At 36.0% G+C, this 17,989-nt stretch overlaps 1 protein-coding gene across 1 annotated transcript in view; it reads left to right on the top strand.

Moving 5' to 3' along the window:
- The window catches only part of CCDC171 (coiled-coil domain containing 171), a 293,895-nt gene that overhangs the window by 42,244 nt on the left and 233,662 nt on the right, over positions 1–17,989 (top strand). Inside the window, 1 exon segment of the mRNA XM_040631456.1 lies at positions 448–594. Within this exon segment, the coding sequence (XP_040487390.1) occupies positions 448–594 (147 nt within the window).

Raw genomic sequence — 17,989 nt, forward strand, 5'->3', positions numbered from 1 at the left:
CTGAATGGGTCCACTTACATGTGGATTTTTTTCAATAAATATGTAGGAAAATTTTGGGGGAGATTTTGGGCAATCTGAAAAAACTTGGAGATGAATCGTGTAACCTAGAAATACTGAAAAAAATTAAGAAAAATTTAGGTATTGTAAGAATACAGTACATAATACATATAAAAATACAGGTTAATTGATTGTATTATCCGTAAGGCTTCCGGTCAACAGTAGGTTATTGGTAGCTAAGATTTTGGGGAGTCAAAAGTTACATACAGATTTTTCGACTGCTCATGGGTGGGCGTCCCTAACCCTCACATTGTTCAAGAGTTAATTGTATAAATTAAGCTATTATTATGGTTGAAGCACAGGCTTAGTTACTCACTGTCTTCTATGAGATACATTTTTGTCATTGTTGGCTTATAAACTTTATTGATGCAAAAATGAATTATTTTCCAGGAGCAAGATAACGCTGTACAAAATATGCACAAGAAGGTAGAAAAATTAGAAACTGAACATATGGACTGCTCTGATCTTCTGCGGCGACAAACAAGTGAACTCGAATTTAGCACTCAACGAGAAGAACGTCTGAGAAAAGAATTCGAGGTATATTGTCTTATTCTCTTAAAACATCTACATGTTGTCCAGTCAGTAATCTAAGGTCAGAGAAAGTTTTACTCTGCCATAAAATATAAAACTGATTTTTTCAGCCTTTATTTATATTGAATATCTGGTTTCTTTGAAAACTTCGTATTTGAGTAAATTATATCTTGCCCCTAGTTTTTAAAGTCTATCCATTTTTAACAGTTAATTCTCATGGAATGTTTGGAAAGTTTGAGGGTAATTGTTTACATGATAAGGTTGAGGAAGCAACACAGGAAAGGATTTTGTACACATAATATTAAATTCTATATTTAATTTTAAATAATATTTAAATTATAATATTATCATAATATTATATAATATTAAATATAATTAAATTTTGTAGTTTGGATCATGTACTAGCTGCACGGTTTTGTGGAATACATTTCAGGTGAGGCTTTAGATGGGAAAGAAGCATCAAGTTATAAATGAAAGTTACGATTTTCATGAGAGAATGATACTGATGATCACTTTAACTTTGAGAGAAATCTATTGAATTCTTCTTTTTAAACTTTCCTTTTGTTTGTGGGAAATTAAGTATTTCAATAGGTAAAGAAGTTTTGTTTTAAACATAATTTATAGGGGCACCTGGGTGGCTCAGTTAAGTGTCTGCCTTAGGCTCAGGTCATGGTCCTAAGGTCCTGGGATCGAGCCCTGCATCGGGCTCTGTGCTCCGTGGAGAGTCTGCTTCTCCCTCTGCCTGCCACTCCGCCTGCTTGTGCTCTCTCTCTCTCTCCCATGCTCTCTCTCTGGCAAATAAATAGATAAAAGTCTTTAAAAAAACACTAATTTATAATTGCTATTAGGTAAATAAACATTTATAAAGAGAATTCAGTGATAAAATCCTAGAGGTACTCCAGTTAAACTCACTGCTGTCATTTAACATTATTCTGGAAATTTTAGCCAGAGAAGTATGTGATGGCAGAGCAGCAGTAAATAAAGTTGTGGGAAAGAAGGAGGCATAACTCTTATCATTTTCAGATGATACACTTATAACTTGAATAGTCAAGAAACTCAACTTTAAAATTATTGACACTAGTAAGAATATTCAGTAAGGAGGCCAGGAAGAAAAGAATATGTAACAATTTTATTTACATTCTTACATTCCAGCAATAATCAGAATAAAACAGTAAAAAATTTTCTTCACCACAGTAACAAGAATAGGAATATAATTAACTACAAACACATTAAAAAGTACAAAATTGAACTGAGAGTCTTCAGAGAAAATGGTGAGACATTTTGGGAACACTCAACACTAAAAAGATATGAATCCTTCCTAGATTATATTATGGGTTAAAACAGTTCTAATAAAAAACTCAGTAGAATTATTTTGGGAATAAAGATTCAGAAATTCATGTGAAAGATTAAAGAGCTACTACACAAGAGCCTCTCAAACATTTTTAAAAAGATTTTATTTATTTGAGGGAGAGAGAGAGAGAGAGTCCAAGCAGGGGGAGGTGCCAAGGGGGAAGGAGAGTATCTCAAGCAGATTCTGCGCTGAGTGTGGATCTGACATGGGGCTCCATCCCACGACCCTGAGATCATGACCAGAGCCGAAACCAAGAGTTCAACACTTAACCGACTGAGCCACCCAGGCACCCCTAAAATATTTTGGTAAGAGTAATGAGCGGAGACTTACTATATCAGAAGTTAATACCGATTATAAAGCTTTAGTAATGTATCAGTTGTGGTTTTTTGATCGTACGCAACAGAAACCAACTTTGGTGAATTTCAATGGGGAATCCATTGGAAGAATATGGGAATCCCATTTGCAGAGTTAGGATGGAAGCTGGGGAATCAGGCTCAGAAATGAATCTCAGAGCATCTCCAGAGGCCTTGGGAACAGAAATGATGGATGAAGTTAGCATGAATTGGTATCAATAATTTTCATTTTGTTTACCAATAACAATTGGTATCATTCCTTTTGTAACTTTATTTAGGATTCAAATCCCAAAGAGAAAATATTTCATTGAAAGAGGTAGTTTGCTCCAAATAAATCTCTCTCAGTTCTAGTAATATTAAAGCCCCCCCCCAAAGGAAATTTTTATAAAGAAAATTCGGTTTCTGGTACCAAAAGAAGGGAAGAGAGATTGTTGAGTGGCTAGAAAGTACAGTAACTCTAAGACCAGATTTTCAATGGTACAGAATTGAAAGGCCGGTAGTAGACTTGTAGAATATATATAAAATCTAGTATATTAAGATACCATTTTAAATCAGTGAGGATAGGAAAGGTTATTCAATCATGTTGAAACATGGTTAACTATTTGGGACAAAATAAAATTAGATTCCCATCTTACATCATATTGTAAATACGTTCCAGTTGGATTAAAAAGAGTAAAAATATTAAAAACTGATAAAGAAGAAAAAAATTTAAGTGTTTTTTGCTGAGTGCAGAGTATGACTTATTAATCATAAAAGCAGAGGAACAAAATCAATAGATCTATAGCCTTGACTAGGAAAAATTAAAGTCATATATAAGTAAATTCTTCACTTAAAAAACAAACATGGGAAAAATATTTATAGCAAAAGGTAAATCTATTTCTAGCTCTATATCTCTCTATCTAAATTCCCCCCACTATTTGGTAAGGAAAAGGAGAAAACTTTTATGAAAAAAATCTACCAAGGACATCGAAGAAGATGTGAAAGATGTTCAGATGGACAACAAACAAACAAAAATGCTTAACCTCACTATGATGTAAGAAAGGCTATAACACTCGTTCGTGGTACTAAGACTGAAGAAAAAGATAACACCCAGTGTCGGTGAGGTGATGTTAAAAGTTCTTGGGTTTTGGCAGTGAGAGTGCAAATGGATAAAGCCTTCAGGGAGCTCCACTGGGCAAATTTATGTGGTCTTCCTCAGAAAATTATCACACCCTTCGAGGCCTCTGGCTCATGGCTCAGTTGTCACCTGGGACTTCAATGTCCTCTGTTGGATCCTCTCTTTCCTAGGTCCCCATGTGTTTTTTACTCCAGTGGTGTATGTGGTCTAGTGGCTTCTAATGAAAGGGTATATGAGAGCTAAGTTTTAGCTGATCTTGCATTTCTGAGTGTGATTTTTATGAATAAAGTATTGGAGTAGATATAATTTGGCCGAATATAGAATTTTAGGGTTAAAGTCATTTTCTCTTAGGATGTGGAAGGCCTTACCTCCCTGGTTCCCAGTCTCTTCTGTTGCTGTTGAGAGGCCTGATGTTATTCTGGTTTGTGTTTCTTTATTGGTGATCCTTTCCTCCCTCAGTCTTGTCATCTCTGTAAGTTTTCTTGGTCCTCTGTTTTTTTCAAACATTTTTTTTTTTAATGGAAAGCTTTAAACAAACATATTTAGAAAAATGAACAGAATAGTGTAATGAATCTAATGTACCCATTACCAGCTTCAACAATGATCTATATATAGCCAATATTTTGTCATTTATACCCCCACTCACTCCCCCCTCCCATATTATAGTGCAATGCATCCCAGTCATATATTAACTATAAAAATTTCATTACAATTGCTTAAAAATGAGGGGTCTTTATTTAGAGTCACATTATCAATATTAAAACTAAATAAACAGTAATTACTTAATACAATTAAATATCCAGGCTTTATTCAAATTTTCAAATTGCTCCACAAATGGTATAAATGTGTGTAAGAATGCAGTTTGATTCAGAATTCCAGTTACACATTAAAATTGGTTGATATGTTTCTCTCTCTCTCTTTTAAGCATTTTATTTATTTGAGAGCAAGAGCGCATGTGCGTGCATGAGCGGGGAGAGGGACAGAGGAAGAGGGAGAGAGAGAAGGAGAGAGAATCTCAAGCGGACTCCACACTGAGTTCAGAGCCCTATGCGGGACTTGATCTCACAACCCTGAGATCACGACTCTAAGATCATGACCAGAGCTGAAACCGAGAGTCTGTTGCTCAACCAACTGAGCCACTGAGGCACTTGGGTTGATATATCTCTTAATTCTCTTTTAATCTACAGATTCTCCATCTGTAGCTTTCTTTTTTCCTTATATTTGTGAGAACACCAAGTTATTTGTATATAGAGTTCCCACTGACTCTGCAATCACAGAACATCAAATATAAACAATGTTTCTTAGTATAGATCTTTTTTATTCATGGTGACCGTTTTAGTTAGGAAACTCATGTCCTTCATTTTGAGGAATTCTTTTGTATTATTTTTTCATAATTTTTCCCTGAGGGCTTTTGCTATTCTCTCTTTCTCAGGATTTTCTTATTCAAGTGTCACATCGACTGGATTGATGGTTTACTTCTTTTACCTTTCTGTTTTCTTTCTCTTTGTCTTTTTGTTGTGGCTTCTTGGGAGATTTACTTGACTTTGCTTTCTAATCTTCTTATTGGATATTTTCCTTTTTATTTTTAATTTCTGAGGGCTCTTGTTCTCTTGTACCATTTTTTATAGCATCCTGTTCCTATGACTACTGTATTCATTTGTTTATTCAGTAAGTATTTATAGAGAGTATTAGGTGCACGTTTGGGTGCTTGAGGCATAGAGTGAACAAAACAAAGTCTCTTCCTCTTGAAGGTGACACTCTAGTCAGGGAGAATCACACATTAAATGAAACAAAGCATGATGAGCCCTATGGAGAGCAATAAAGCAGACTAGGGTTGGGTGCCTGGGTGGCTTAGTCGATCGAGCGCTTGACTCTGTTTTGGCTCAGGTCATGATCTCAGGGTTGTGAGATCGAGCCCTGTGTTGGGCTCTGCACTGAGCCATGTCTGCTTGAGAATCTCTCCCTCTCCCTTTGCCCCTCCCCCCAACTTTCACTCTCTCTCAAATAAATAAATAAATCTTAAAAAAAATAAAGTAGACTAGGGGAGGTAATGAGTGACGAGACAGGATTGTTACCTTTTTATGTTAGTGGTCACAGAAGGCTCACTTGATAAGATGGCATTTGAATGGAGACCTGACGAAAGAAAGGGGCAGCCATGTGGGTATCTGGAGGAAGAGTGTTCTAGGTGGAAGGCCGTGAGATGTGAGTGTGCTTGGAATGTTTGAGGAATAGCAGGTAGGGCATTATGACTGAAAGGGAAAGGCTAGTAGGATGTACAGAGCGGTAGGCAGATTTTACAGTCTCGATGGTCTTCTGTAATTCATTGTAAGAACTTTGGCTTTTTGTCTGAGTGAGATGAAAACCATTGGAAGGTTTTGAGTGGAGGTCTGACATGATTCCTCTTTTTTGTTTTAAAAGCATCATTCTTTATACTCTTTGGAGAATAGATTGTAAGAGACCATTTAGGAGACATGAAAGTTACCTCGATGAGATATAGTGTAGGGGAGGTGTTTGGATTTGTATGTATTGTGGATGGTAGAACCAATAGAATCTGCAGATCAATTGGATCTGGCTTGTGAGGAAAAAGGAGGGAGTAAAGGTAATGCCAAAGATTTTGGCATGAGCAAACAGGTGAATGCCATTTACTCAACTGGCAAAGAATGCAAGTGGCATCGATTTGGGAGAGGTCAAGAGTTTGCTCTAGGTATGTTAAATTGGCATGCCTGGTAGACAGCCGAGTGGAAATGGGGAGTAGACAGTTGAATATGAGGATGGGGTTTAGGGAAGCCTTACTGTAGCATGATAAGGAATCATGGCAAATATATGATTGCGGAACTTTGACTGTTATAATCTGTAGGTCTTCTCTCTGCATTTCTGTAGATTCTGCAGAGTGCTCTGCTGGTTTTGTCTTTGGTGGTTGTAACATGGAAGAAGGACGTGGAGGAAGAATCTGCATATCATACTGTTCAGTACACAGACTTTCCCCTGGTTTCAGTATTGTGTACCCCTTGCCTCCACACCCTCTCTGTGTATCCCTGTGTGCAGCCTCTGGCTCAGATTCACATCCTCCAGACAAGAAACCTCCAGTTTGCATAGTGGTTAAGAAGGGGTAGTTGTTGGGCTGCTTGGGGTGGAGGTGGGTGTCTGGAGGTTAAATTTCTCATACTGATGGCATTAAAATATCTTTGTTGAGATATAATTTACATGCTATAAATTTACCCACTGTTAGTGTACAATTCAGTAATTTTTAGTGTACTCATAGAGTTGTGCAGCCAGCACCACAATCAATTTTAGAATATTTTTATCACCTCAAGAATAAACCCCATACCCATTAAGTATGACTTTCCTGTTCCCCCATTTCTCTCAGCTCTAAGCAACTGCTCATCTGCTTTCTGCCTCTATAGATTTGCCTCTCCTGGACATTTGCTATTAGTGTAACCATGCAACGTGTGGTCTTTTGTGATGGCTTTTTCCACTTAGCATGTTTCCAGGATTCATCCATATTGTATCAGGTATCAGGACTTCATTCCTTTTTATTGCTGAGTAATATTCCACTGTATTATATGCCACATTTTGTGTATCCATTTCTCAGTTGATAGGCATTTGTGTTGTTTTCACTTTTTAGCTATTATGAATAATGCCTCTATGAACAGGTTTTCCCATAACATTTTTCAGTTCTCTTGGGTATATACCTAGGAGTGGAATTGCTGGGTCATGTGGTAATTCTGTGTCCAACTTTTTTGAGGAACTCTTGGACTATTTTGCGCAATGGTGGCAGTGTTTTACATTCCACCAGCAGTGTATGAGGGTTCCAGTTTCTCCAGATCCTCACCAGTACTTGTTACGATCAGTTTTTTCGATGATAGCCACCCTAGTTGGTGTATAATGGTATGTCATTTTGGTCTTGGTTTGCACTTCTCTAATGACTAATGATATTGAATACCATCCCATATGCTTATTGGCCATTTGTATGTTATTGGAGAAGTATCTATTAAGATTCACTGTCCATTTTAATGGGTTATTTGTACCATACGAATGTAAGATATTAATAATAGGGGAAACTTGGTCTGGGGTATATAGGAACTCTCAATAATAATGCCAAGTGTGAACTTGGCAAAGATAAAATGACTCACACTCTTAACATACATGGCCTAATTTTATGTAAAGTTAGAGAAAAAAATAAAAAATTAGATTATAGTCTATATAATATTTTTAGCTTATTTATCACTTTGTGATGAACATTTTTTTCAGGCCAATAAATTCAGAAATGTATCATGATTTAAAAATATTCTGTGGTGGGGTGCCTGGACTCTTGATTTCAGCTCAGGTCATGGTCTCAGTGTCTTCAGATCGAGCCCTGCGTCCGGCTCTGCTCTGGACATGGAGCCTGCTTGAGATTCTCTCTCTTCCTCTCCCTCTGCCCCTTCTCTCTGCTTGTGCACACACGCGAGCACAAGTACTCTGTCTCTTTAAAAAAAAAAATGTGGCATGTGGATGGCCCATTAAAAGATTAGAATAGTTAAAGTCTGAGTATACTTAGAATTAAAAAAGTCATTTAGAAGTCACTTTTAGGATGCTATAAAACCCTATGATCATCACTAAAAACCTTTTAATTGCCTCACAGGTATGAAGAAGTACTAGGTAACAGTGATTTCTTTTTTGTTGATAAAATTCTAATTAAGCCAGTTTTGACTAAATTGGGGAAATAGCTAATGTCTAAACTTTAGGATTTATTTTTGGATAACTCAGTATTGATTTTTTTCCTTGTAAAATATTTACTTGCCCCAGTTTCTTTTTTTTATTGATTGATGTTATAAACTTAAAATTGTTTTAGACTAATTTTACTTTGTGGTTTTTCTTAGCTACTCTGTAATTACTATTGGTAATATCAGGTCTCTGCTTTTGGAGAATTTGAAGCTTTGAAGGGTCATCCAGATAGTCTCAATATTTATTCTGTTTATAAGAATTTTATAAGTGGACTAGTATAGTCCTCCAACTCATCTATAATTCTTCATGTTTAGACATCTTTCAAAATTTTGCTTTATGGGATGCCTGGGTGGCTCAGTTGGTTAAGCATCTGCTTTCAGCTCAGGTCATGATCCCAGGGTCCTGGGATCGAGTCCTGCATCGGGCTTCTTGCTCAGTGGGGAGCCTGTTTCTTCCTATGCCTGCTGCTCCCCCTGCTTGTGCTCACTTTCTCTCTGACAAATAAATGTAATCTTAAAAAATTTTTTGCTTTATATTTAAGTGAACGTATCTTGTCTTGGCTCTTGGCCAGATGATGACATAATGAAGGAGAAGACATTAACTACTAGTAATTCTAGGGACTTAAGTAACTGTCAGTGGTATGTTTTTAAAAAAAGGATTATTATAAGATACATGAAATATAAGGATTATTATAAAATAAATGAGACAATAATGTTAATAAAGATAATAGAGGAAAACTGTTAACATTTTAATTTAATAGAACACATTATTTAATGTCAGTAATATCAGAATAAGGCAACTAATACAATAGACATGTAGCCCAATCAGTGCTTTAAATATTAGTGAAGCTTTTTAATAGTTGCATTTCATGAAATGGTGATTTCTTAATGTGCCTGGACCAAAGCTGTATATGTATATATGATTTGTATTTTTAAAAAATCTGATAAACTATATACCATTGTGTGGCTTAATCATCTTAACACGGATCAATGGTTTCTTAGATTTAAAAAAAGAAAGCAAACTCCCAATCCAATTTTATAAATGTGGTGCTGGATACCACAGAACCAAGGGAAAAGCGAACTGGAAAAAGAAATATCTGCGGCTTTTATAAAAGCTCTTTACAACTGGGGAGGTTTTTTTTTTTTTTTTATCATGGGAAATAAACTTAACTCAATAAGAAAAGAGAAAAGAGAAGATGCAAACCTAATAGTAAGAGAACTGAGGAGTCTCGTGAAGATTACAGTGGAGAGAGAACTGCCTGCAAATAAATTCCGAATTGCTTCTGTCAGTCATGTTCTGTATTACTGTAACGGAAAGCAGGGTAGAGGGTTGCTTCTTTCTCTACACGTAGACTGCACTCACGTGAAAAAGGAAAAGAAAAATGACTCTCACCTTTCCTGTTGTCTGTGAAGCCAACCTCATCTGATTTCACTTAAGCCACCATGTGTTTATAGGAATTATTTTTCAATACCTACTTATGTTGATTACTACTTATCAAGTGGGTAAATACTGAAATCACCTGGGTTATATTATTGTGCTTAGAAGTATTACACATTTTTGTATTTATGTTCATAGCGGTCTTTAAAATAGGGAGTTTATTTAAAAATGTGCTAAATACTGAAGTTTTTGTTGCCAGGAGGGGTAAAGATGATTTTTAGAGAGGCTAAATTAATTTATGATGAGAATTTGTGTCCTATAAATTCTGAGATTTCCTATTTTCATTTTCTGTGGTTTCTTTTATTATACCCAACAGTAATAAAAGCTCTTTTTTCCATTAAACTGTTTTATAATCTGAGTGATAGACTTCATTATTCATTCCTAGTGAATAAAAATTTGCTGTATTCTCCAGTTTATATCTGTAGTTATCAGCTTGCTTCATATGTCTGTTCTGAAACTGGTAAGGCCCTGATTGTTGTGGCTCTCAATGACTAGCTTTGAGGTTTAACTGCACAGTTAACCACAGCCGAGATGATGGGCATGGACAGCTCTAAATATTGGTACATTTGGCTGTTGCTTGAAATTGCTGTGTAATTTTATTTATTTTTAAATTAAATTAATTTAGGTAATCTCTACATCCAGCATGGGGCTTGAACTCACAATCCCAAGATCAAGAGTTGCATGCTCTACTGACTGATCCAGCCACGTGCCCCCAGGATAATAAATAATAAAGGACTCATAGATTTTCTTTGTTACAGTCTTTCAATATATAACTCAGTTTAAGTGATGTGATATTATGGTGCTTTTGTTGTTCAGATACTTGTCAAATACTTAGAGACTTTGACCCTTTAAGATTTTTTTTTTTGTTCTGTAATAAAGAGTACTTTGAGATCTTCACTTTAAAGTCTTGAAGAGGGGCGCCTGGGTGGCACAGCGGTTAAGCGTCTGCCTTCGGCTCAGGGCGTGATCCCGGCGTTCTGGGATCGAGCCCCACATCAGGCTCCTCCGTTATGAGCCTGCTTCTTCCTCTCCCACTCCCCCTGCTTGTGTTCCCTCACTCGCTGGCTGTCTCTATCTCTGTCGAATAAATAAATAAAATCTTTAAAAAAAAAAAAAAGTCTTGAAGAGTACAATAGCTACTGTTTGTCCCCCCACACAGGTAAGAATAAGTATTGTAGTTAATTGTTAACAAATGTGTAATAAATTATTTACAGTCACTTAACTCTAACGAAATATACTTACTACTAAAATAACAATCAGTCTGTGATGATTCAGTTCCTAAGAATTACCTTTCTGAAGATGGATTACTTCTATATTGGTTACTGTGAAAGTGTCCATTGATGGGAAATATCAGGTGATCAAATCTGGAAAAACAGTTAAATAAACAGCCACTTTCTGTTTGTACAGCTGTTGACATTCTGGGGTAAACTTTGCACAACGGTTTTGGAAGCCGTGCTGTGTAACGCACTGCTGAGAAGTCTCTAGTATGCACTTCTGTGATATTTCCTCCCCTGTTTTTCTTGTGCATTTTAGTGGACTCAGTTTTGTGTATCCAAGTTTTGCTGCTTGACTAATTCCTTTAGGTTCACTGATACCCTCCGAGCTGGATCTATTCTGAGGAGGAAGTCATGTAGTTGGAGGTGTTTTTTGGCCCAGCCCTTCAGCAGTGTGCACATCTGTTTTCATAACTTTTGTGAACCTTTTGGAACAGGCCCATGGAAGCCACGGGAGCAGATGTGGTGTGGAGAACAAATGTGGTCTGGGTATGTTTGGTTAGTTCTGCTGCTGAATTAGAGCTGGCAGCTCATACCCTGTGTTATGATAAAATAACAAGTAACAAAGGCTGGAACGGGAGACATCCTTCCTTACATTACCTTCCTCAAAGAACACACACCCCCTTTTCTTAAGTGGAGTTGGTTATTTAATTGGGCTTAGCGTGATTTAATGAGATATAAGTTGTAAAATAAAAAAAATAGTTATGAACATATTTACTGAAATAAAAATCTCTTGGCAGTATTTTGCAGTAGGAAAGGGCATGAAAGTCAGCTAATAAATGATAAAATATGTGCTCATTTGTGTTATACAAAGAACTCCATTGTTCATAATGTTGGGGAACAGACATAGTATAGTGTAACAGTTGTATTATAGGCAAACCCGTGTATGCTTAAATTGACTTGTGGTATATATGAATATGTGTTGGATTTTGTATTTTAACCTGACTCGCATTATGATTTCTGCCCTTGCTTTGTTGATTACATTAGGATTGGATAAATGAGGCAGTTTATGACTGTACTGTTTCTCTTAGGCAGTATTGGAAAAAAAATTTTTGTGAACAGCACGTTGATGTTCCTGTAGCACCCTCTGCTGGATATAAGAATTAATTCACCAGACCAGAAGATTAAAAAAATATTTATTAGGAGGGCTTTAATTTAATTATGTCTGTCAACAAAGCCCACTCTAGGAAGGAGTTTGTTTAAAGATTTGAAGATTTTTGTTGTTGTTGTTGTCCTTCTGATTAATCGTTTTAGTAATAACAGTTTATAAAGTTTTCTTCTGGACATTTCATTCAAAGCAGGAAGGTATGAAAATAAAGGTGTGATCTCGGGTTTATAGGGCAGGAATAACAGAACCTCTTCTTGACTTTTGGAGTGAAAATCAGATAATTAATTAATATGACATAACATACACATAAAAAATGAAAAGAAGACTTGGATTGTTGAATCTTTTATCATGGAATGACTGAATATTCTGTATTTCAATAAAATGTAAGACTATTATTTTGATAAGAGAAGCTTTATGCATATGCTTTTTGGAATCTGAAAAGAAAATGAACATTGTTAGACTCTATCTGTCTTTCTTAACTTTTTGCTTATTCTAATTTTTTATTCTCAATGCCTATAGGCTATTTTCTTGTCACTGGTTAGACTTCTGACTTACAGAATCCAAGATGAGCATACTGAGAAGTCATTTTTAATTTTTTGAGACCAGGAACTTCATTTTGTAGGGTTTACATTAAAAATTTTGGTTTTAAACTAGTATTAGGCTTACCTAGCACATGCTCATTTTAATCTGGTTAAACATAATATTTTTTTCTGCTGTAATAGTTACCATGCTTTAGACCTAAAACCAACAAGGATCCCTTGTTCTAAGGACTTAAAGTCAGCATTTAGAGGGAACTTTTTTCAAAAATCAGGAAGCTTGACTTAGGTGGCTGTCACTTCTTTGACATAGTCTGTGGTTCTTTCGCTCAGGATTCTTTTATCTTTTATTGAGATATATTTCACACACCGTAACATTCATCCTTTTAAAGTATACAATTCAGTGATTTTTAGTATATTCACAAAGTTGTGCAAACATTACCACTAATTCCAGAACATTCTCATCACCCCAATAAGAAACTTGATGTGCGTTAGCAGTCATCGCTCGTTTCTCCCTCACCCTAGCTGCTGGCAACCACTAACACACTTTCTATCCCTATCGATTTGCCTGTTTTGGACATTTCCTATAAATGAAGTCATACAATAATACATGGTCTTTTGTGTCTAGTTTCTTTCACTTAACATATATTTTCAAGGTTCATCTATGTCATAGCATGTATTGGTACTTAATTTTTTTTTTTTTGGCTGAATAAAATTCCATTGTAGGGATATATGCCATACTTTGTTCAGTTGATGGACATTTAAGTTGTTTCTACCCTTTGGCTATTATGAAAAAAATGCTGATATGGACAGTTAGTATAAGTCTTTGTTTGAACATGTTTTTATTTCTCTGGAGTATATACCCAGGAGTGGAAATGCTGGATCATATGGTAACTCTGTTTAAATTTTTAAGAGACTGACAAACTGTTTTCCATAGTGGTGGTACCCATTTACATTCCCACCAGTAATGTATGAGGTTTCCAATTTCTCTACATCCTCACCAATACTTATTATTTTCCATTTTTAAAAATTATAGCTAGCCTAGTGTGCATGAAGATATATCTCTTTGTGGTTTGGGTGTGCATTTCCTTGATAACTAATAATGTTGGCTATCATTTCATATACTTACTGGCTGTTTTCGTATCTTCTTTGGAGAAATGTCTATTCAAGCCTTTTACTCATTTATTTTTTATTTTATTTTAAAAAAGATTTTATTTATTTGAGAGAGAGAGAGAGAAGGGAATGCGAGTGAGGGGAGGGGCAAAGGGAGAAGCAGACACTTAACTGACTGAGCCACCAGGTGCCCCTACTCATTTTTAAAAAAATTGAAACGTTTATCTTTTTATTGTAAGAGTTCTTTGTATATTCTGCATACTAGACTCTTATCAGATACATGATTATTTTCTCCTTTTCTCTATATTGCTTTCACTTTTTGATTAAGTTCTTTGATGCTCAAAGTTGAAAATTTTAATGAGGTCCAATTTTTTTCTTTTGTCACTCATGCTTTTGGTGTCATATTTCAGAATCTGTTGCCAAATCTGAGGTCATGAATTCTGTTTTCTTCTAAGAGTTATATGGTTTGAGCTTTTATATTTAGGCCATTGATCCGTTTGAATTCATTTTTATATATGATATGAGGTAGGGATACAAATTTATTCTTTTGCATGTATATATCCCATTGTCTCAGCACTGCCTAATGAAAGAGTGATTCTTTCATTGAATTGTCTTGGCTTGGGGTGCCTGGGTGGCTCAGTCGTTAAGCGCCTGCCTTCGGATCAGGGCGTGATCCCAGAGTCCTGGGATCGAGCCCCGCATTGGGCTCCCTGCTCTGCTGGGAGCCTGCTTCTTCCTCTCCCACTCCCCCTGCTTGTGTTCCCTCTCTCGCTGGCTGTCTCTCTCTCTGTCAAATAAATAAATAAAATAAAATCTTTCAAAAAAATTGTCTTGGCTCTCTTGTCAAAAATCAATTGACCATTGATACATGGGTTTATTTCTGGACTCTCGGTTCCTTTTTATGGATCAGTGTGTCTGTCCTTATGCCAGTTCTACAGTGTTTTGATCACTGTAGCTTTGTAGTAATATTGAAATCAGGAAATGGGAGTATTCCAACTTTGTTCTTCCTTTTCAAGATGGTCATGTTGACTTTTTGAGAGTGCTTTAGTAAAATTGTTTGGCTTTAATCCTGTGTTTTTCACACCCTTATGATGATGAAATTGCTTTTTCGTATAATAGCTAATCACATCCCATGGGACTAATATTTGGTGTGAAACATGTTTTGAGAAAGGTGGTAGTGAGTATGAAGGGAATATTGTCTTTGATTATCTTAATATTTCAACAATATAGATAGGAATTGATTGATTTAAACTCCCACCATCCCACTGACTTTTTCTGCTTAGGCATGAATGGCTTAATTCATTCTAATGATTCTTGGTCATCAAAATAGAATTTTGTTAGATAAATAATGACTCTAGCACCATAGTTTCCCACCATACTTCCTTTGCTTTTGTTTGAAAATTTTTTCAATATGGAAAATTTCAATCATGCATGAAAGTAGAGAGAATACTAAAATGAACCCCATGTGCCTATCACTCAGCTTTACTAATGATCAACTAGTGGCCAATATTATTTTATGAATATCAGCTTCCTCTTGTAACCCCCAGCTTGACTATTTTAAAGCAAATCCAGACACCATCATATAGTTTCATCCATGAACATTTTTGTATATATTTAAAAAAGAAAGGAGTTAAAAAAATATATCAATTATTAAAAAAAATTTTTTTTAAAGTAAGCTCTACACCCAGTGTGGGGCTTGAACTCATGACCCTGAGATCAAGAGTTGTATAATCTACCAACTGAGCCAGCCAAGCACCCCAATACCAATTATTATTACACCTAAAAAATAATAATAACTCTTTAGTTTTATATTTTTTCATTTCCAGTTTTTTTGAATCTTGAGTCTTGAGTTATCAGACGAAATTATAAATATTTACCAGCTTCATCTTTCAGTGGAATGCCTGTTACTTCTAAATACTCTAGTAGTATGGGATATACATGTCAGATTTTACCTTTAAAGATATTGTACTTTACTAACTTAAAAATCATTTTATTGTTTTGGGTTTAAATTATCTTTAGACCCAAAAGATCACATCGGGACTTACTGCTTTGTCTGCCTTCTAGAAACAAAGTCTTTTCTAGTAACTTATTAAGAATGAGTTAATTCAGGACGCCTGGGTGGCTCAGTTGGTTAAACATCTGCCTTTGGCTCAGGTCATGATCCTGTGGTCCTGGGATTGAGTTCCGCATGGGGCTCCCTGCTCAGCGGGGAGTCTGCTTCTCCCTCTCCCTCTGCCTCTGCCCCTGCTTATGCTCTCTATCTCTGATAAATAAATAAAATCTTTTAAAAAAATGAGTTAACACTTTAAGAAATATTATTGACAGGGTTGCAGAATCTAAGTAAAGCAAATACGTCAGTGTGGAAAAAATAGTTTGTGAGTTTCATATTTGTGAAACACAGAGTGATTGAATCCTGAAGCAGAATTGCTTTCTGACAATGAAGGCCATTAGTAGTAAGAGGTATCTACAAAGGCCTCTAGAGAAGGGATGTTTGTGTTTATGCTGTGTTCTATAACAAGATATTATGGGAATCTGCTTTGCTCAAAGATAAGTCTAGTCATTTCTTACTTATTCACAGATGGCTTGCTTAATTTGTGAATGATCCAGTTTTTACTTATGCTGCTTCTTGCTATGATTCTGTAAAAAAAAATTGTGAAGGAAAGGCAAAATCAATTAATCAAGTTTTGCATTTAAAAAAACTTTAGCTTAGGGGCGCCTGGGTGGCACAGCGGTTAAGCGGCTGCCTTTGGCTCAGGGCGTGGTCCCGGCGTTATGGGATCAAGCCCCACGTCAGGCTCTTCTGCTATGAGCCTGTTTCTTCCTCTCCCACTCCCCCTGCTTGTGTTCCCTCTCTCGCTGGCTGTCTCTATCTCTGTCAAATAAATAAATAAAATCTTAAAAAAAAAAAACAAAAAAAAAAACTTTAGCTTAAGCTAAGTGATAATTTCTTGCCCAGATTTTACTTGAAAAGGAAATCAAATTAGTAATGCCTTACTCCACCACTATTGAACCATCTTTATTTGACGGACAGGACTCTAGGCATGGCTTTTGTTTGCTACTATTATCCTGAGACATCTGCAACTGGGGATCCCTGTAGCCCTACTTGCCCAGCCCTCAACAGGCTTTAGTTCCCTTTTAGGGACTAGGAATCCAGTGCTTCCCACGGTTGCATTTTCTCAACAGAAATGGCATTCAGAAATAAAGCTCCTGACCTCTGCTTCTGGCCAGAAGTTGTCTCTTGCCTAAAAATTGATGAATTGGGCTTCATCATGAAGAAAACTTTTGCTTTGCGAAAGACACTGTTAACAGTATGAAGAGACAAGTTGTAGACTTGGAGTAAATACTTGGAAATCACATATCCAGTAAATGACCTGTATGCAGATTATATAAACTCTCAAAACTCAATAATAAGAACACAAAAACCCAATTAAAAAATGGGGAAAAGATCTGAACAGATACTTCACCAAAGAAGATCTACAGATGGTGAATAAATATATGAGAAGATGCTCAATGTCATTAGTCATTAGGGAAATGCAAATTGAAACTGAAATGGAAGACCCATTACATGCCTCTTTGAATGTCTTAAACCTCCTTTTCCCCCAAAACGAAAAAACAAACATTGACCATGCCAAGTGTTGGTGAGGATGTATAAAATTATAAACAATTTAGAAAAGTTTGGGAGTTTCATAAAACATTAAACATACACCCACCATGTGACCCCATCATTCTTTCCTTCACTTTTTACCTCTGAGAAATCAAAGTGTTTGCCCATACAAACTCTTGTACATGAAGGCCCATAGCAGTTTTATTTGTAATAGCCCAAACTGGAAACAACTCAAATGTACATCAACTGGTGAACAGATAAATCGGTGTGGTGTATCAACACAGTGGAACACTTTAACAATAAAAAGGAATACACTATTGATAAATGCAACCACATGGTGATTCTCAAAATAGTTATGCTGGGAGAAGGAAGCCAGGCAATAAAGAACACATGCTGTGTGACTCAATTTATATGAAAATTTGGGAAATACAGTGATCGATAGTGACAAAAAGCAGATCAGTGGTTACTTGGGGATGGGGGTGGGGTGGGAAGGGCTGGATGAAGAAGTTACCAAGAGATATAAGGAATCCTTTAGAGGTCCTGGAAGTATTTCTTGTCTTCATTATGGCAGTGATTTCATGGGTGTGTATATATACTTATCAAATTACACACTTTTAAATATGTGCAGTTTATTATGTATGGATTATATGTCAATAAAAAAGAAAAAAAAAGCAAGGTTTGGAGCATTCTTCCCGAGCATGATTTTCACATGATATTTTAACATGCCTTTTACAGTCTTGCAAAAGCAGAAGAAAAACGAGTAATCTAAAGTGTGATCCATATTCACGTTTTTAAAAATTT

The sequence above is a fragment of the Ursus maritimus genome, unplaced genomic scaffold, assembly GCF_017311325.1.
Source record: "Ursus maritimus isolate PB19 unplaced genomic scaffold, ASM1731132v1 scaffold_17, whole genome shotgun sequence".
NCBI lineage: Eukaryota > Metazoa > Chordata > Mammalia > Carnivora > Ursidae > Ursus > Ursus maritimus.